Genomic DNA, 21,894 nt, shown 5'->3' with positions numbered 1-21,894 from the left:
AAATCCTTTGACCTGCTTACCACTGGCCAGGTGTCCAACCTACAAAATGTATGGTTGACAATTAAAAATTAAGAATGATCTCTCTGATTTATATTCTTGCGCATATTGTGTATTATGATCATAGTTATTAAGGTGGTAAGGCGCCGGAGGTGTTTGAGGGTCTTTCAGAGCGGCTTAGTGATAAGGCGGGCATCAAGTGTCGCCTTATTAACTAAATCGTTCTTATGTAATTTTTTTATAAAACCATTCTATTTGACTCAAATCCTAGTTGAATCCTAATACTCATATGCTAAATAATTATTAAAGGCTCATACTTCATACTAAAGTACTAGACTTAAAACTTGTCCTACTCAAGCTTTTAATGCCACAAGTATTGCCTATGGAAATTTGACAGAATATTTGTAAAAGTCTCAACAATAACCAGTAAAAGAGTGGAATGCCTACCCAATCTAACCTCAAGATGAATAACTTTGATTGTAAAGCACAACCACAGCAACAGGACCCTCATTAGGGCTTCTGGAATAAAATCTTAGACCCAGAAACTTTCATAGCTCCAGGGTAAGGTGCTTAATACCAGTATCCTTTTTTCCATTGTGGGGAAATCTCTAGGTCCTAGTTTCATTTTCCTTTTTGTGCATTGTGGTAGATAGGATTTAACTTATAGTTAGGGAATAAAATGAATATAGGAGACATAGGGCATCAAATGTTGTTAGTACTTAGGGAAGTTGTGCTACCAGGATGAATGGGTTGCAAATATTTTCCAGGCCTTCTGTTAAGAAGCCAAGTATCTTAAAGAAACCCAGCCTCTTGCTTACTGTATTAAAAAGACCAATGGAGGTGTCAAATGGATGTATAACTTAGTACTGTTTTCTCTTTGTTACACTCCATCTATCCCACAAAGATTGTCAAGTTCGACAAATCTCACCTCTTAAGGAGATTTTGTTTTTTGCATTAGTTACCTACATTTTTTTCCCAAAATTACCCTTCTTAGATTTACAACTACATTAAATTCTCCTTCCTCTCTCCCTCTTTAAGTGCACCATCCTTTCTCCCTCTTTTAATGCATTAAACATGCTAAGGGTAGTATAAGCAAGTTAGAGAATTTGAAAGCATTTAAGATTGTAATGGACAAAGATATAGGTCAGAGAAAAACGGCCACAAACAGACTTTGTGGGATAGAGGGAGTAATTCAGGTAAGGCTAGTAGGCCAAGGGAGCACCACTAAAAGCATACTTTTCTGTTTATGCAGCTGTTCAAATGATAATGGTTGCATGTAAGTTGAGATCTGAACTATGGGAAAATTTCCATGGAATATATATCCTTGGAGGATTTACTATTTCCCTTGCTTAGTCAGTTGGTATAATTTTCATTAAGGTTGTTGGATGTGCTAACTGCTAAGCTTCTGGTTTATTCCAGCCTTAAGTTCCTACTGGTGTGAATTGTGGCGGTTATTTCCTGCCACCATTATTAGTTGCTTCAATTATGTGGCAAACCCAGAACCTGTAACCAGTAACTGCAATAGAAGAGAGAGAGAGAGAGAGAGAGAGAGAGAGAAGAGAGACTGACTTTCGAAACAAAGGATGTTCTTCTCGCTGGCAGTACTTAATTTTCCAAAATTTGAAGAACAAGTGTACAAGTGCACAACTGCGCAATCGATCTCCCTTTCATTTCTTAGACTTGGGGCTTTGAATCATTCATAGAAAATGATCAAAATATACAATCCACTGATGTTTAAAGGATTGAAGCGTAAAAATAATCCTTTGACATTGAAACTAAACATAGCACAAAACAGTTAAGTTGAAAAGACTCGAATTTGTTTTCTCAAATCTTTATTTTACTTTTGTTTTTTTGCTATGTTTGAGTATATTTAAGTAAAACACAATAAACATTGCATCAAACATGAATTATTGCATCAATTTGTTCAATGATTTTAAAATTTCTCAGAAAGTCAACGATAGACTATTACTACGTGTAAGAAACCTCATCCTTTATACCAATGTCAATTGAATGCAATTATCTCTCAATACGGTATTCTCCATTTTAGCATTTATGCATGTTACATGTTATATATTGCTTATTTATACTTTTTTTACTGCAAAAGTGTATTTCCTTATGTTATTATGTATCTTGTCCATTTTTCTGCATATCTTTAGCGTATCTATACGCTAGGCTCCAATAAATTAAAATTACCCAACCGACACGCCGATCGATACCGATACTTTAATCTTTGGCTTCAACTTGAATTTAGCAAGGAGGGGTGTAACTATATAGGAATACAACTATCAATTTAGCTCAAGGAGTCTAATTCAAAAGTTAGGGGAAGCATTAGAGAATCTGATGCAGTAGAACTTATGTCATATCTCTTCAAATGAATTCCAGTATGTTGCATGAAGCTCATGTCTATGACCCTTGATATAGTGAAATGTACTATTAGGATGAATTAGCCAACCCCAAAATAATTAGGAGGTTTTGATGGTGAAAATGAATATGAGTGCAAGAAAGTCTAAATTCATTTTTCAATGCTCAGTTTGATAGATAGACAGACATGCAATGTAAGAGTTTTAGAAATAAAAAATTTTTAGTGGTAAGGTATTTAGATTTCCTTGTTAAGGATGTTCTATTTTTAAAGAGAGGGAGTGTATGTTTACCTGGTAGATAGTAACTGATCACATTTTCTGTAGATAAAACTAGTCCTGCTGATGTTGGGCTCAAGGAGGATAACTCAGATGATGATCGGGGTCATGGCTTTTCTGGGCACAACCAGTTCAACAGGATAGCTCGATGGGTTCAACCCATAACATACTTGAACATAAATGAAAATGATAATTTTACAGTAAGTTTCATTGACTCCTTTGCATTTCTCAGTTGAATTTATATAAGCATTTGGTTTTGATCCTGAATGGCATGTAAATTATAGTTTGACAATAAGTCTTATCGACTTCTTGTGTTTCTCAATTGAAATTTTATGAGAATTTCATTTGTATAATTGTGTATATACTTGTTTACTATATATCTCTTATTTTCTTATATTGGCATGTCAGGTAGGCAGCCGACACTTTATTGTATTCATCTGACCACCCTTTGTATGGATCCTTTTACTTTCTAATCTCTTTTATGTATTTTTTTTTATCATGTCTTCTCATCCTTTTATTGCTAGGGCGTTTCCCATAAGCGATGTGCCGTGTCAACGCTTAGATGCGGAGATAAGTAGGCAAGGGCAAGTGAGAGGAAAGAATCTAGCCTAGAAGCGTAGGATTAGATTAGCATACTGGAAGATTGGATCATTAATGAGTAAGAGCATGGAGTGATAGATTTTATGAGACGAAGAAAGGTTAGTATTGTATGTATCCAAAAGCCTTGATGGAAAGGTAACAAAGCTAAGGCGTTGGACGACTTCAAACTTTGGTATGTAGGAAATCAAAGTAATTGAAGCGGAGTAGGCATAATAGTGGACAAAGACCTAAATAATGATGTAATGGTGATCAAAAGGTTAGGAGATAGTATTATTTCCATCAAAATGGTCCATCAAAATGGTGTTGGAGGAAGAGGTTGTCAATATAGTTTGCGCTTATGCACCCCGCGTAAGATTGGATGAAAGTATTAAGCACCAATTCTGGGATCACGTGGATGATTTAGTGCAAGGTATCGGTTTAGATGAATTGATTATTATTGGAGGTGACCTAAACGGTCATTTCGGGAGTGATCATAGGGGCTATATAAAGGTGTCCATGGAGGCTAAAAATTTAGGGTGAAGAATTTGCAGTTCCGTGTGATTTATGCATCGTGAAAAAATTTTCTTTGAAAAAAGACAGTAGCATTTGTTTACCTATAAAAGTGGGTATCATATTCATACCAGCCAAATAGATTTCTTCTTAACTAGAAGGACCGACAGAATGTTGTGCAAAGACTGTAAAGTTATCCTTGGGGATAGTCTAACCATCCAACATAGACCGGTGGTCCTAGATATGTGTTTCAGTACGCAGAAGCAACCATGTACCCTAAGATAAGGTGGTGGAGATTAAAAAGAGATTCCTAAGTACATTCATTGATAATGTAGTCAAACAAGAAAAGTTTTTTTTGTAGGGAGACACCAGTGCAATATGGAACGAGATGATGACTTGTATTAAGATGGTTGTCAAAGAAGTCCTAGGGGAAGCAAATGTCCCTAGAGAGACTTGGTGGTGGGATGATGAGGTCCATGCAGCCATTAAGACCAAGTAGGCGGCCCCGTTTAACTGAAATTTTCTTGACTTATTGGTGCTGGGATTCCTTTTACTTTCTTTTGACTCTCTTTTTTTCTACTTTCTTCTCTTCATTTTGTTTTTGACGGATCCATGTACCCAACTCTGTTAAGTTGGGATAAGACTGAGTTTCTTGTTGTATTTGGTTTTGATCCTCCTAGAAGTGGAGCTCGACGTAGTTAATCTAATATATGAAAATGATAATGTATATGGAATTTAAGTTGACTCCCATTATCACAATAACTAGGTAAGCTGTATCTGATATTTTAACATTAATGGCTTGAAAGTGTTGAATAATTGTGCTATTCGTAATTATTGTTTGCAGTTAGTCAAAGGGAAAGAAGGAGAGGTATCAATTTGACTGGTCTTTTCATGTGGGCTTGTCGATAGTAATAAACTCCATCATAGTTGTCAAGGTGTCGACTAGGCGCTGCCTAGTTGTCAAGGTCTTTCTTGGTTCCAAGGTGACAACACGCCTTGTTGACACTTCACGTGTTTAATGGATTTATGTTTATTCCTTTTTTTTTTTTTTTTAAAGGATATGCTTACATTATATCCTATGCTTTGTTTATTATATGTTGGTTTTCTCATATTAGATCATTACAATCATAATTTTATCTTATTGCAGTGATAGGCTCCTATGTTGCATAAAGACATCATATGAACATAATTATATAAAATTGTCATTGATATATTACATAGTCATTAATGCACGATTAGCTGAGAGCCTTGTCGCCTAAGAGCACACCTCCAACACCTTGGTTTGCCTAGTCGCCTTGACAACTATGAAATGCATAAAAGTTTATGAGACCTATGTCATTCTTTGTTACTCTTTTGAAGGAAAAATATTATTTGGTTTAACAAACTAAACTCATTTTGTTAAATTAATCATAGTACTGCGTTCATAAGTAGACACTAGTTTAAAGGTTCTACAGTTATGCAATATTGAAAAACCATGAGGTGTTGGGACTTGCTGATCTAGGAATTGATTGGCTAATTCATCATCATTCTCATCTAGTGAACTAGAACTGATGTTTTCTTTGATAGATGAAGTAATTTATTGCAAGGAGAAAAAAATTTATGGGAGCGATATTAGACCAGAACAAGGAGAAGCACCCTAAGGGACTAGCCCCTACCCTAATAATATGATAATTCACCACATACAAGATGTTCCCATTAAATCGTTGCACTAGCAACAATGAAATAGCTTTCTGGTGAGATGGATAAATCTCTAAGGCCCGTCATTACTATCTAGCAGCTAATCATGGAATTAGAATGTCCTTCAATGATAACATAAAACCAACCTTTGGAATTATCTCTCTCAAGCCCCTGAATGATTGTTCTAAGCTCAGTAGTAACTGAATCATTGCGGTCAATTGGTTGGGGGGGGGGGATTACCAGATGAGACCCTCACCTTTCCTAAGGATGCCAGCTATGCATGCTGGTCCTGGGTTAGACATTCAGCTATCATTGATGTTCAGCTTCATATGATGGGAGGGGGTTACCAAGAGTGCTAAATATTATTGGGGCAAATCTCAATGTGGTCACCAGAATCCAATGTTGCAAGAAAGAATCAGCAGTAATACGTATAAAGGTGTTGAATGTAACAGCCCATCTAGTGGTCCTCTGCATGATAGTGTCAGTAACCACCTGGGAAGATCTCACCTGACCCTGAACATCAGCTTGTTCTTCTCATCCCAGATAGAAAATTAACTTGTCCCCTCTTACCAAACCAGTTGGACTGTCAGAAATCCATCATATTCAAATCCCCTTCAAGGGGTTCAATTATGACCAAAGGAAGTCACTATTGGTCTCCAGGTTGATCTAGAAAATGCATAATGGGTGAACAAGTGACTCAGAGTCTCCCAATTGACATGTATCATGCAAACCTGTGGGAAGAGAAAATTCCTTCCCCCTCTCTTCTGCAATCTGTCACAAGTGCTTACCTTTCCATTCCATGGATCACCTCCCATGCCAATGCCTTATATTTAGGAGGAGGTTGTGGTCGTTTGAAAGGATAAGCTCTATTGTTTTGAGGTTGGTTGATACTTAGTAGAGGCCATAAAGCAAGATTACAATGAAAATGAACATTCCCTTGTGAGGCTCCCTTTGTGGACATTAGGTTCATTAATGGAGTATGGAATGTGAAGCTATCTACTTGTTGATGAGGCTCATGGAAAGATATAGTAATAGCAAGAAGGATCTCTATATAGTCTTTATTGACCTGGAAAAAGCCTATGACAGAGTCCCTAGAGATTTAATCTGGCATATTCTAGTGAAGAGAGGGTTGTCAAGTAAATATGTGGATGTAATTAAAGATATGTATTAGGGCATGGTGACTAGTGTGTGATCTGTGGGAGGTCAGGGCAAGAATTCCCAATTACGATTGGGTTACATCAGGGATCAACCTTAAGCCCTTATCTTTTTGCGCTTATTATGGATGAGCTAACCAAGAGCATTCAAGATGAGGTCCCATTGTGTATGCTCTTCGCCGATGATATCGTTTGGGTGGATGAGACAAAGGCAAGGATTAACACTAAGTAAGAGCTATGTAGATCAACCATGAAAACAAGTGGCTTTGAGACCGGTAGAACGAAGATGGAGTATATGATGTGTAATTTTAGTCACACTATGATGGATAATGACGTGGTGAAAATTGAGCAAAGAAAGGTACTGCAAGGTGACTCTTTTAGATATTTTAGATCTATTATAAATAAAGAAGGTAACATAGAGGATGATGTTTCACAGAGAATTAAAGTGGAATGGATGAGGTGGAGAGGTGCAACTAGGGTACTGTATGACTAATGTATACTGTTAAAGCTTAAGGAAAAGTTCTATAGGACTGTTGTACGACCGACTATGATATATGGGGTGGAATGTTGGCAATTAAGAAGTTTCATGTTGCGAAGCTACGTGTAGCAAAGATGAGGATGTTCAGATGGATATGTGGAATAATTAGAAATGAAAAAGTAAGGAATGAATGTATTAGATCTAAGTTGGGACTTGGGAGTTGCCCCGATCAGTGGTAAGCTCAAAGAAAGTCGTTTGAGGTGGTATGGTCATGTTCAACGGAGGTCTAGGATGCTCCAGGCCCCCAATAAGGAGTGATATGATTCTCGTTGAAGGAGCTAAAAGAGCTAGCGGCAAGCCCTAAAATGACCATAGGAAAAGTTGTGAGGAATGACATGCTTAGTTTGGGTCTTGCAGCAAGTATGACCTCAGATAAGCCTATTGGAGAGCAAGGATCCATGTAGCCAGCACCATTTAGCTGAGATTCTCTTGACTTGCTAAGTTGTGCCTCTTTCCTCTTACATTCCTCTTTCATTTATCATCTCATTTTCTCTCCCTTTTTTCTCATCTCTTCATCCCCCTTTTCTGTTTAGACCGTAGTTTTCCCTACGTCATTTTGTTTGGATCCATGTAGCCGACCCCATTAAGTTGGGGTAAGACTGAGTTTGTTGTTGTAGGTTCGTCAACGGAATAAATACATTGACAAAGGGATCAGATCAATTACATCTGGAATTTCAGAAACTATTAGAGGTCTTTAGAACCTATTTTTATACAATATAGAGGAATATAGTTGAAGAACATATGATATAAAAAGCCAAAAATAAGTATGTAAATAGATTATGTCCCCTTTAAAACCATGTATTCATGTGATTTGCACATAAAAGGGAAATTATCTTAGGTTCTGATCATGTCATTGCTGGAGTGCTGTGGGCTCAAATTTGTACCTCAAAGGTCTGTCTCATCCCAGCTTGCCCTCCAATAGGGGAGACAGGTACAGAGAAAAGAATGCCATCCTTACTTGAAGCTCCCATATAATTCTGAAATTGCTGACTACTATATTTCTCTAATTATTTATATCGTTAAAGAGTTTCTGATGATGAAATGGTATGATAAAGAAACTAATCTCAATTCTATTAAATACACTAGGCTGGTTGGTCAAACCAATCAACCAAGGAACTGTCCGTATTTGCTTAACAGGTTGAAGACACAGGCTTTTTTCCTTCCAGAAGGGGAGAGATGGAAAGGATGAGAAGTTGGTTTGGGGAAGGGGCTTACTTATGGGCCCTCTATCTAATTTGAACTATCAACATGCTCGAAATATCAGCAATGTCTCGCCGACATCTTGACTTTTTTTTTTTTCTAAACGAATTGAAATTGCATACAAAACACAAAAAGATACAATTCGGTCATTTTACCAAAGTGTCGCTTATTTCGGCCCAAAAATGCACTGTTTCCACGAAATTTCAGCCATCACGGTCATTTCGTTCCTCATTTCGGCCATAGCCCCCGAAGTTGGCCAAGCAAAACACATGGAAAAAGTAAACTATTTCGGCAAAATTTCAGCAAAATTTCTGTATTTTGGTGGCTTTGGAACTTCCAAAACACTGGAATGAAACGAGTTCTTTAACCTTGCCTAAGAGATTTTTTGTCACACCAGTTCATCTTGGCTCATATCATGCATAGTTTCCTTATTACTCGGCAGCATTTAGTAGAACTTCTTAGAAATACAAAATAAAGCTATTTCTTGTGTTCAGAACATTTATAGCATTTTCTTAGTCTGCAAATGTTTGGGTTTGGGAATAATTTTGGACTTTTATGAAATGGATGGTGTTTATTTTGCAGATGTGCATATTCTGCTTGCCAACTTTGTCCGGCATTCCTCTCCATGACCACCCAGAGATGACTGTCTTGAGCAAAGTTCTCTATGGCTCCTTGCATGTGAAGGCTTATGACTGGGTTGAGCCAGCTAAAATACAAAAAATTAGGGGACCAGGGTACCCTCCAGGTGTGCTTCCAAACCTCAATCTATCAATTTTGTGGTATCAGGTTTTCTAAAGCTTCTTACTTATATTGTCTTATGTAATTTTAGCATGTCATACCATAGAAAAAGAGCAACCCAGTGCACGAGGCTCTTGCTACTGCAGGGTCTGGGAGGGGGTGTAAGTGCACGAAGCCTTACCCCCTGCTTCGCAGAGGAGGCTGTTTCCAAGTTTTGAACCTTTGACCAACATGTTGCAATAGTGCAACTTAACCATTGTGCCACAGGCTTGCCCACTCATGTCATACTATAGAGGTGGTCTTAAAAATTGAAATGTTCAAAAATACTATTGTTAGGGTATTGTGTCCCTTGTCAAAATTGGTGCCATCTGCACTTATCAATATGGGAAATTAAATTAAGATTCTCCATCTAAAGGATCTACCTCGGAGTTACCCATGGGTTACCAAGAATTAGTAGGTGCTACAGTCTTGCAAAAGGATACATTCATCTGATGGTAATGATCATCCAATCTGGCCAATTCTTCGTCTGAGGTCATCCAGATGGCATTCATTAGTTGGAAAGTTGGAATGCATGACCCTATAAGCATTAGCGAGTTTTACAATAAAGACCTGCGTTAGTTCAAGTATAATTATACTTGAATGACTGCTGTGTGCTAGGGTAGATCAGATAAGATTAAAAAACACAATACCCTCAGGACAGAAACACAGCAATCCAAGTAAGTGCACAATATGACAGAATTAAGAAAGTCAAATTATTCAGGATCCAACGGTCAGATGGGGCTAAGACTTGGATCGATTAAAGTAGATAATAAAATAATAATCAAACAACCAAAATCATGGGCTGTAGTAGCTCTACCTCTTTATGTATAATAAGCAATGGAACATTACAAGGAAAAGAAACTCCCTTGTATGTGGGGAGTAGCTTGGCCTCCAAAAAATTTAAAATAACAGGAAACTATTAAAATGGAAATAGAAAGTAAGTAGAATAGAAACTCTTACTTAGCCTAACTTGTTCACTAAGTAGTTATTATATGAAAATAGACACTAAAGTAGCTATAACATTATAACATGAAAATAGAAACTAAGTCATTAGTAACTTCAAAAATATCTTAGCAGCTCCTATGTAGAAATCGAGAGCCTAAAACGATGTAGAAAGGAATGGAAATTGCAAACAAATAACCACACAATCAAATGCAAGGATTTACGTGGTTCAGAAAGATTGGCTACATCCATGGTGAGATGAGATTTGCTTTACTATCAATGGGGAATGGGGTTATGATTGCTCGTCCTCACACCTCTCTCCAAGCCTCAAGGCTTCCGGTCTCTTAACGGCCCTTTGGATCAGCTCACTTATGCAAGTGAGAGAGTACAGGACATCATACCCCCAACATTCCATTCCTTCCCATGGCATCTATCCTCATGGGGCCCACACTAGGCCATGTGAAACCCAAGTCTGATCCACAGAACCTAGCTTAGAAGCTGGACTAGTTAAGGACCAGAACCAGAACCGTGGCCATTGTTATGGGGCTGGTTCTGGCCTAGGACCTTAACCATGGTCTGCTGGAATGCCTTCTTCCTCCTACGTACATACCTGTATTGCATCAATGACCCTCTTCTTTGCTGTTGACTGAAGGATCGTGATAGAAAATGCTTTTTCTTTTGACTAGAATCAGTTGAAGTGTGAAACCAAAAAAAAAAAAAAAAAAAAACTCTCTATGCTATACGTGGCTTCAGATTCACAGTAATACTGTTGGAAGAAAAAGAAAGCAAGGGGAAGAAAAGAAAAGCTTGAGTCCTTCATTCCAGCTAGACTGTTGAGCAAAGGTCTGTTGGTATTGTCAACACAGTCAATTGCTCAACTATTGGAACGTATGTAATAGAGGTACTTTATGAACTGTGTTTATGTTATGTTGTCCTATTTTGTATTTCCTTTTATTTTCCTTTCAACTCCCTAGGGAGGAATATGTAATTCCCTAAATCATTATTAAGCTCTCGTTTATCTTTTTCTCCTCTCATCGTCTCTCCCTTTCCTCTCTACCTCTCTTCTTCCTTTCTCCTTGGTCTCAAATCTTACTCTTCTCAACTTCCAACTTGGTATCAGAGCTGCAAGGAGTTTGAGAATCAACTAAGGTTCTTCCTCTCATTCTTTGAGTCTCTTTTGCAATAGTAGAAGTTGGAAGAAGCCTTCTATTTGGTATGCATGTTCCTAAAACTTTCTAGTTTGAAGTTCTCTTTACTGTTGCATTTCTCATCAATCACATGCCTACCAAGATTCTTGGGTCCCAAAATCCTATTGCACTCTTGTCCCCTTAGTCTTCTGCTTTTTCCCTTCCTCCCCTAGTGTTTGGTTGTATTTTTTATGTGCATATTAACAAATCCTCCCGCACAAAACTTGAACCGAAGGCTCTCAAATGCCTCTTCCTTGGGTATTCTTATCTTACCGAAGGCTACAAGTGTTATCACCCTTTCTCTCGTAGGTGATTTCTTTTCAAAGATGTTACCTTCCTTGAGTCTATGCCTTTCTTTGCTCCTCCTCAACATCCTCTTCAGGGGGAGAATGGGAATGCAAGTGAAAAGGATGTTGATACTATTCCATTTCTTCCTCCTTTGCCTCTTACTCCTTTCTCTTTTGATATTGGGAAACATAAAGAGGTGGATGATATTGACACTGTGGTGACTGGTGGGCCTTGTACAAAGAAGGCACCGGTTATTGTATACACAAGAAGGACAAAGAAGACTTGCCAAGAGTCCTCTTTGAATCCACATCCTGAGTTCCATCCTCCTCAGTCAAGTAACATTTCTTCTCCTTCTGAGTTAGACCTCCCTATTGCTGCTCGAAAGGGCAAGAGAACCTGTAACTAATCGTATAGCCCAGTTTGTTTCCTATGATGCTCTCTCTCCTATAGGTGCTGCCTTTACTACTGCTCTTTCTTGTACTTCCATCCCTAAAACGGTTATTGAGGCTATGGTGGACCCTAAGTGGAAGCAAGCCATATCTGAGGAAAGGATGGCTCTTGAGAAGAATGGCACTTGGAAACTAGTAGATCTTCCCAAGGAAAGAGTTTCAATTGGATGTAGGTGGGTTTATACGATCAAGTACCGATCAGATGGTGTTGTTGAGAGGTACAACGCAAGATTAGTGGCCAAAGGGTACAATCAGGTCTATGGAATTGATTATCAGGAGACCTTTGCTCCTATAGCCAAACACAACTTTATAAGAGTTCTTTTGTCTATGACAGAAAACAGAGATTGGCCCTTATATCAGTTAGATGTGAAGAATGTCTTCTTCCATGGTGACTTAGAGGAGGAAGTGTATATGCAGCCCCCTCCTGGCTTTAAATTCCCAGCAGCTGATGGTAAGGTGTGCCTCCTAAAGAAGGCTCTATATGGTCTCAAGCAATCACCAAAAGCTTGGTTCGAGAGGTTCAGGAAAACCATATTGAAGAATGGGTATTCTCAGAGTCGAGCATATCACACATTATTTACCCGGAGAGATAATGGTACTTTCACAGCGTTGATTGTCTATGTTGATGATATTGAGGTGACTAGAGATGACAATGATGAGATAAACTAGCCTGAAATCTTATTTAGCCAAAAAATTTGAGATCAAAGACCTTGGACACTTGAAATACTTCTTAGGGATTGAAGTATTAAGGTCTAAAAAGGGAATCAATATTTGCCAAGGAAAATTTGTGTTAGACCTATTGAAGCAAACAGGGATGTTGGGGTGTAAACCAGCAAGTTCTCCTTTCGAGTAGAATCACAAGTTAGGAGAAGATTGTGGTTCCTCTTTTATTGATGCAGGAAAATACCAGAGGCTAGTGGGGAAGCTGATATATCTATCTCTGACTCGCCCAGATATCACTTATGCAGTGGGAGTAGTGAGCCAGTTTATACATGCTCCCAAGAGTGGGCACTTGGATGCTGTGTATCGCATCCTTAGATACTTAAAGTCCTCTCCTAGAAAAAGACTCTTGTATGCTCAGAACAATCACTTGAGGATAGGAGGTTATTCTGATGTTGATTGGGCTGGATTCATCTCTGATAAACGATCTACTTATGGCTATTGCACATTTGTAGGTGGTAATTTGGTTACATAGCGGAGCAAGAAACAGCATGTTGTAGCTAGATCTAGTGCAGAGGCAGAGTACAGAGCAATGGCTCATGGAGTTTGTGAACTCATTTGGTTGAGACGACTAGTTCTTGAATTGGGATATGATACTGACAGACCTATGTGTCTTTATTGTGCTAATAAAGCCGCCATAAGCATTGCCCATAATCCAGTATAGCAGGATAGAACCAAGCACATTGAAGTGGGAAGTGGACTGACACTTCATCAAAGAAAAAATTGACACTGGCAACATTTGCATGCCCTTTGTGAAGACAGGTGATCAGTTGGCAGACATCTTCACCAAATGTCTCATTCCTCATCAGTTCAGTTCCCTCTTGTGCAAGCTGGGAATGTATGATATTTATTCTCTAGCTTGAGGGGGAGTGTTGGAACGTATGTAATAGGGGTACTTTAGGAACTGTGTTTATGTTATGTTGTCATATTTTGTATTTCCTTTTATTTTCCTTTCACCTCCCTAGGGAGGAATATGTAATTCCCTAAATCATTATTAGAAACTAATATATGTGAGGTGAGCAAGAGAGCCCACACACGTTAAGCTCTCATTTTTCTCTTTCTCCTCTCATCGTCCCTCCCTCTCCTCTCTACCTCGCTTCTTCCTTTCTCCTTGGTCTCAAATCTTACTCATCTCAACTTCCAACTTCAACAAACTCATATGAGAAGGATGCAAAACTGATGTGCAATAGAAGAGAGGTGAATGTGAAGAAGAGCACAAGTTGCAGGGAAATGAGAAGAGCCGAGGATTGCAAGTTTTGTGTTGACGCAGTGACTTCAGTTGTGTTCGGGGCTCTCCTCCATTTGGAATTTGTAGAAGCTCAGAACATAAGAAATGTAGATCTATGAGTTAGCATTCTAACCATTCAAGAATTAGATCAATCCGATGATGGAGTTGGAAGTTATGACTTAATCTTTAGGCATGGAGCGTGTACTTCAGGGAGCTGTTTCTTCTCATGCATCAGATTGAAGCTCAGTTTTGGAACCCGTGCACTGAATCTGAGTTGAAGGTGCAAACATGGAAGTTGTAGTCCTTTGAATTCGCTTTCATGCAAGGATTAAAGCGTCGGTATCAATCACTGTATCGGTCAGTCAAAATTAAGATATGTATCAGAGGGTATTGTATCGTATCGGAGATACGCTAAAGATACGCGCATAAATGGATAGGAAACACTTTTATATACACTTTTGCATAAAAAAATAGTTTAAAAAGCTATATATAATATGTATTATGCATAAATACTTAAATACTAAATTGAGAGTATCGCACTAAGAACCCAGTGTCTGTAGTTGTCCCATAAATGTAAAATCCTTATTCCCAACCTTGATTTCCACTTTAGTTAGAGAGCAAAAATGGTTGGCAGCGACTTCGAAAAAAGAAACCCCTCAAAAAATCGTGTTTTTCTGAAAAATGACCCATCTTGGCCATTATATCACCGTAGTGCACCATATCGGTACATATCGTACCGTCAATACATACTGATACGCACTGATAAATATCGATACATACTGAAACGTACATTTTACCGTAATTTTTAATTTTCCAAAGAGTATCGGTGGTGTATCGGTGCGTATCGGTATGTATCATAGGATACATATCGATACAAAAGGATTTAAAAAATTTCATGTATCACATCGGTAGGGGCTGATAGGGATACGTATCGGCCAATACGGTACGATATGTACCGATACTTTAAACCTTGCTTTCATGTGGAAAAAGAATCAAATTAATCAAAGCTCTAGAGAGAGAGAGTGATGGGTGCAATTCTGGCCAAGAGCACTTAAGCTCAAACTGGCTAGGCAATTGCAGACTGAAACATGTCTTTTGCTGGATTTTAAGTGCCAAACACATTGGGGTTCTTATATATGGTTCTTGGCTCCATGAAAAACATGATGAGGAGGGTTATGGAGCCAAATAGAAGTATAGGATGTGGTTTGAGCAAGAATAGAAGAACCTCACTCATGAAAGAAGAAAAGCACTAGAAGATTGCCTTCAAGCATTTATTGATCTTGCATCATTGGGAAAGATTCTTCAAGTTCATCAAGACATCATCAAGGGCTTATGAAGAGAAGATGAGAATAAGAGAAAGAGAAGAAAAGAAGAAAGAAAACAAACTCAGGGTTTGTGTGAAGCTTTAAAAAACTCCAAGTGACAACTTTGTTGAAGCTCCGGTGGTGAAGAAGCATCGATGAATGTGAGCCACACAAAGGGGAAGACAACATTGGTTGCAGGTAACTTTTGTTGTTTGTATTCCCATGTATGTACTATTTTGTAGGCAAGTTTATGGCAAAAATGGCTAGACTAGTTGAGCTTTAAATTGGGATTGTTATTGTCCATTCAGTGTAAGACTGTAAGCATTGAAGCTATCAAGTGGGTGATTGATAGAGGGGTTGGTGCTCCTTGGTAGTGGGTGCTACCTAAATTGGTGGTGGGTGCTCCCTCATTTGGTCTACATACCGGAACTGATAATATTCGAGATTATGCAGGATTATATGCGAATGATCCTTTTTTGGCTCTCTCTTCAGCCCTATTTCTCTTATCCCTCGGAGGTCTTCCTCCACTATTCGAAATTCAGAAGAACTACGTGAAGGGGCCATTGAACGGCTGGAAAAAGCCCTTGCCCGCTTGGCTATGTTATGTTAGTATGGGGGGTAAGTATGTAATTTCTCATAAATAACTAGTTAGAAAATCAGTATAGAGGGGGGGGGGAGAGAATCGATTTCTCTTCCCCCAAGACATTGCACTTATCTTTCTCTTTTTCTCCTCTCTCCTTCCTCTCATTCTCTCATCCTCTCCTCTCTTCTCTCTTCTCTCTTCTCTCATGCTTCTCCTTTCTTACCTTGATTTCTGCTTACTTTCAACTAGGCCATTAGCCATATGCACACTATAAATTTCATATGATCTATGGTGTTCGTGTTTTGAGGTAGGCGAGTGCAGTGTGGCTTACATATGATTTAAAGCTAGGTAGGAACTATCCAACCCCAGTTAGGATCCTCAAACAATGCTCCAATAATCTCTAATTGATGATATTAACACCTCCCAACAGTACAGCAAATACCCTAGCTGCAGGTCACCAGATTAGGTTAAATAGGAAGGTTTCAGAAATTGTTCTTACATACGTCTGATGGACAAGTTCTCCTGATCGAGCTGCTCCCTTGTAGGTTCCAATAAAACCCCAAAAGATCAGTCCCTTCAGTGGGTGGTTGAGGAGTTATGACCCCAACAGAATTAGGGCAGTTTTAGGGATGAAAAGGGATATCCTCACAGCTGCTACGATCTTCTGGGCTTCAAACCACCTTCAATAGTACTCTCTTACAGCAGTGAAACAAAGATTAAGAGACAGCTGGAGGCCTTCTAGAAGGCGAACATTGCAGTTCTATGGAGGAATAAAAACTTTTAAACATGGAAGTTATAGCCCTTTGAGTTAGCTTTCATGTGGAATAAGAATCAAGCAACTCAGAGCTCTGGATAGAGTTATTTCTTGTTGTAAATTGGGTATAAGGGTAGAATTGTCTGGGGTATTTTTGTCTTTACTCAATTCTGAAATGTTCCAGCCGGTTGTAAACTGAAACATGTCTTTTGCGGGATTTTAAGTGCCAAAAACGTTGGGGGTCTTATATGTGGTCATTGGCTCTATGAAAAACAGGATGAGAGAGGGTTTTTTAGCCAAATAGAAGGGTAGGAAGTGGTTTGAGGAAGAAAAGAAGAACCACATCGGGGGTCTTATATGTGGTCCTTGGCTCTATGAAAAACATGATGAGAGAGGGTTTTTGAGCCAAATAGAAGGGTAGGAAGTGGTCTGAGAAAGAATAGAAGAACCTCACTCAAGAAAGGAGAAAGCCTTTGAAGGATTGCCTTCAAGCTATTCATTGATCTTGCATCATTGGGAAGGATTCTTCAAGTTCATCAAGACATCATCAAGGGCTTGTGAAGAGGAGATGAGAAGAAGAAGAGGAGGAAAGAGAACACACATAGGGTTTGTGTGGAGCTTCAAGAAGCTCCAAATGATGAATCGATTGAAGCTCCGATAGCGAAGAAGCATCAGTGAATGTGAGCCGCACAAAGGGGAAGACAACAATGGTTGGAGTTAACCTTTATTGTTTGTATTCCCATGTATGTACTAGTTTTAGGCAAGTGTATGATGAAATGCTTAGACTAGTTGAGCTTTAAATTAGGACTTGCTATTGTCCATTTGTTGTTAAGTATTGAAGCTATCTAATGGGTGCTTGATAGAGAGATTGGTGCTCCTTGGTAGTGGGTGCTACCTAAATTGGGGGGGTTCTCCCTTGTAACTGTAGCTACATAAGTTAGGGTCTGTAGCTCTTTTCTGGTGGGTGCCACAAAATCAATGTATTGTGCATTGTACCAAGGCCAAATTTGGGTTGTAGCCCAAATGATCAATTGCACTGTGGATGTAGGCATGTTGTCGAACCACGTATCCCCTTATGTTGTGGTTTGCATTGTTTTGTGGATATTGTGGATGTGTGCTATGCAGGATGTTTTGTGAGGTTGGTTATCTGATGTGTGGCTGGTGATAGCCATATGTGTATGTGTATGTATGTATGTGCCTATGTGGTTGACTGCCAATGATGCCAACAAGTGAGTTCAGCAAATGAACGATCTGGCTTCAAGTTTTGACATCACTGATTCAACACCCCCACCCCCCACCACAAAAAAAAAAACCTGGTCCTGTCTGTAGCCATCTTAGTTCAACTTAGATTGGTTTGGATCCAATTCATCAGGTCTATGTCCTAATTTTCATTGAGTCAGTTGAAAATGATTGGTATCATGGGAATCACATGTTTCCACATGTTTCTATCTCTCAGATCTGATTTCCACAGCCATAAAAGTTGAAACGTCCACCTATATTTGTGGAGCTTCAACTCCAGAAAGGTGGGAATTTTTTATGGCTTAGACCTTTTCTTAATCTGCTTGGTGCATGCCCTAAAATCATGTGAGTTTTGAGTGCTCAAGATCCAAAATTTTCCTTATAGTTTTACTGAGTCACTTGGGTGCCATAAGAACTACTCTCTCGCTTTTTTCCCACCATCCCAAAAAAGTGCTGGCACACATTGTTCTTAAAGGTTCAACTCTTCCTCACTGTTTAGAGGCCACCATGTAGCATCTGATATTATCTTCCATGAAATATATTGTAGATCAGGCACCATACCATAGCAATGTGGACTCTCTTTAGGCACTGACTAATGTACCTGTTATAGTCAGGAACTTCCACTGGCCATACATACCATTTGCACTTACTAGCAGACTAACTTTTATAGAATATTCTTCACTTACCCTTTGGACAGCCCAAAAGAAAGATGCTCTGGAGCAGTGTAACTGTGTTTGATGGGACTCTAACCTATGTGGCACATATAAGAAATGGTTCGAATTGATTATTGCATCAGTGGTTTGTACCATTGGTAAATAACATCTTCAAAGGTCCTTATCTTGTGATCTGGAGAATGGATATTCATTGCTGTGACATTTACACAATATCCAATCTGCTCATATGACTTGTTTTTCAAACTATTACTTGGCTGATCAGGAAATTCTAAAACTTCCTCTCTCTTTGGCAGTTAGATTGGCAAAGTTGACAGTGGACAAAGTTCTAACAGCATCATGTGGAACCTCTGTATTGTACCCCAAAAGTGGAGGTAACATCCATTGTTTCACTGCAGTATCCACTTGTGCAGTGCTTGACATTCTTGCTCCTCCTTATCGAGAAGCTGCTGGCAGGAAATGTACCTACTACCATGACTACCCTTATTCCAGCTTCTGTAAGTAGTTTGTGACTAAAACTCTTGAAGAGATTCCATAGTTCTATGTTACGAGAGAGTAGTGGACTAAATTGACTGTTACTGCAGCAATAGAAAATGGAGTTGACATAATTGATGGAAAGGAAGAAGACTATGCATGGCTTGAGGAGATAGACACACCAGATGATCTCTATATGATCACGGGTGAATATAAGGGCCCAGCTATTCAAGTTTAGCTCTTTATCATTGCTAACAGTGATTGAAGTAGCTTCCGATTTGGAATTTTGACAATCCTGAAAATGGTGAAAGTTGGTGATGTTTGTTATGGTTTATAGCCATGAAATTTGACTGCCGTATATAGTCTGTTGTTAATATATAGTCTCCCTTTCTTTTCTCCACTCCCATTTGCAGCAGTGCAAGGTGATTGAATGGATGAAAAAATTATAGTCGTCTTATGTGGCAACCCTGGACCAGCCATGGATGGGTCATAATTGAATAATAGGAAGATCAGAACTCAAATGACTTGCAGGAAAAGACTGAAGTCTTGCAGAGCCTACCAAAAGGATCTGGAAGACTAGGGTCTACAACAGCTCAAGTTCCAGGTTTAGCTATGCAACCGATTCTGTGCGTCTTCCAAATATTGATTGTTTCATTTTCCTATTTGAATGAGAGAACAAAGTCAAATTTCATGACCATCACAAATGTAATGCTGCGGCAATTGGCCTCCACTCTACGAAGTAGAAATCTTATTTCCACCTGGAATTAGCTTTTCCCACTCCTCTTGAGTAAATTTGATCTTCCCTCTTATCTCACACCAGCATTATGCCCCAATACATTACCGTTCTTCTTGAAATACTTTCAGGAAACTCTTCACCTCTTCTATTTGAGACTTCTGAGTATCTCTTTAGCTCCATTGTTATGGTTTCAAATCATTCTCCCTCTACCCTGTTTATGTGCTTCTTGACTTCCATTTTGCTTTGGCCGACCCCGTCGATGCACTTGTGAAGAAGGTTCTTCTGCAGTAGCATTTCTTGTTGGATTTGGTTGGGCTACTGTGGGTGTTTTTTTTTTTGTCTTTTTTTCCTCCCAGAAGATCCTATATCATAAACCTTAATGACTATTATGGTGCCTGCAAAGCAACCTAAAAAATGTTCTTTAGATATCACTCCTCCCCCCACAACTTGTATGGCACGCTTGTACAATTGATCATACCATGAGACCGGGTTACCATCATCAACATCATTTGAACTGTTTTCCATCAACATGTCCATATGTTGTGTTAAAAGTTAAAACATGAAAGCTTCTCCTCCACTCTCTTTTTTAACCATCTTAAAAATATACTACTTGTATGATGACCCAAACCCAGATTAAAGGCAAGCGTCCCACCCTCGCTGGCAGTGATCTCGCAATTGGATTTTTCTAATTTTCATGTGATTATAAGTTGGTTTTTTTTTTTTTTATTTTTATTTTTTTTTTACATCTAAGAGGTCTTCTTTTCTAATTACGTGAAAATCTATTATACATCAAAATACCAAGTCAAGTATTTAAGTACTTCAATGCCTGGTCGCAATGTCAATTATTTATTATATGTTTCAGAAACATAGTCTAAGGGAAATAAATAAAATCAAATCAACATGTATCATCCAAAACCTTTAAAAAAATCTAATGCCCTCCATATCATTAAAATGGAAAATAACTATCATCATTTTTATCATCCTATTGTTTCTAGCCTCTAGTGCAGTCTACACATTCACATGCTCCATCATCTGTGTCTGGAAGTAATTATAAAAATGTGAGTTCAACAGTTCAGAGAGTCAAAGCATAGGACCATATATGCATTAATAAACACATTTTACACATAGGAACATTATATGCAATATGACTTAAATTAACTAACTTGATGCAAGTTTCTCTTGTTCTACTACATGTGTACGCCTTGTATGGGTAAGAAACACAACTTGATTTGACAGTTGTCATTTCTTGCATTACCAGGTTGAACACCATCATGAGTCATTTTTTCTTTAACTCCGGCTGACCAGACAGGGTCTGGAATCATATGAGCTCCCCTTGTGGAAGTTCTTGATCTAGTTCTCGAGGAGTAAGGAAATTCTCATCCTTACCCTCATTCTAATTCTATTCTAGAGGATAGTGTACTCCCCTTGTGAGAAATCTTATCCTCAGTTCTATTTTAGTGTCCTCATCCAAAACCTAATCCCTTGCTGGAAATGAGTATAATCTAGGTTCTAGTTCTGAAGCTAAGAATATGAAAAACATATGTCCAATTCTTTTCTTTATATCCCTAATGAAATTCTATCATATACTGTTATGGCATAACATCATATTCATATAAATCTGGACATATGATACATATATGGCATATCATTAATAGTAAAACATGAGATAACATATGATAATCTTCAAAACACCATAATAACATTCACAACATATTAGCATGAAAGAATTGTTTTATCAATTGACATAATAGTGTAAGAGGCATATCAATCATGTAAAGCCTATGAATTAGGTCATCTTAATTTCTTGTATAGGATTACGAGATCTCTAATCCCTCTTCCATAGAGTATACATTCCCTAAGTATGTTCACCTATCACATAACATTCACAATTTTCAAATCGTGTCCAATGCATATACCCGCCTTGTTTATGGGACCACAACGGACTCCGACAGCATATGGGGCCAGAACAAGGATGTGCCCAAAGGGGGGAGAATGTGACACCAAGAATACGATTAGTGTAGCGAACCTGCTAGGAGATTGGTGAGGTGTCCCCACCAAGAATATGGCAAGTACCAGGGGGTTTAGGAGATCAATGAGGGTGTGCAAATTTTAATCTCACATCGCTTAGGGGGAGCTTGCTAGGCTAATCGATAACCTCTAGCCTCTTTAACATAGTACAACACATTTTAAAGCTTTGACGTCCATAGGCTAAAGAGGATATTATTGTCCCAAGGTTAATAGGGTCAGGGCG

The 21,894-nt window shown here is 38.6% G+C and overlaps 1 protein-coding gene across 1 annotated transcript in view; it reads left to right on the top strand.

The window, feature by feature from the left end:
• Nucleotides 1-19,307, top strand: part of LOC122063440 (plant cysteine oxidase 3) — a 19,695-nt gene extending 388 nt beyond the window's left edge. Inside the window, exons 2-5 of the mRNA XM_042627150.1 lie at nucleotides 2,682-2,833; nucleotides 8,874-9,036; nucleotides 18,730-18,930; nucleotides 19,018-19,307. Of these exons, the coding sequence (XP_042483084.1) occupies nucleotides 2,682-2,833; nucleotides 8,874-9,036; nucleotides 18,730-18,930; nucleotides 19,018-19,145 (644 nt within the window). The 3' untranslated portion in view covers nucleotides 19,146-19,307. The remainder of the gene's footprint in view (nucleotides 1-2,681; nucleotides 2,834-8,873; nucleotides 9,037-18,729; nucleotides 18,931-19,017) is intronic.
• The last annotated feature ends 2,587 nt before the right edge of the window (nucleotides 19,308-21,894 follow it).

The sequence above is a fragment of the Macadamia integrifolia genome, unplaced genomic scaffold, assembly GCF_013358625.1.
Source record: "Macadamia integrifolia cultivar HAES 741 unplaced genomic scaffold, SCU_Mint_v3 scaffold1325, whole genome shotgun sequence".
Classification (NCBI taxonomy): domain Eukaryota; kingdom Viridiplantae; phylum Streptophyta; class Magnoliopsida; order Proteales; family Proteaceae; genus Macadamia; species Macadamia integrifolia.
Note: the sequence above shows the minus strand (reverse complement) of the source record. Positions and strands in the feature narration are given on the sequence as shown.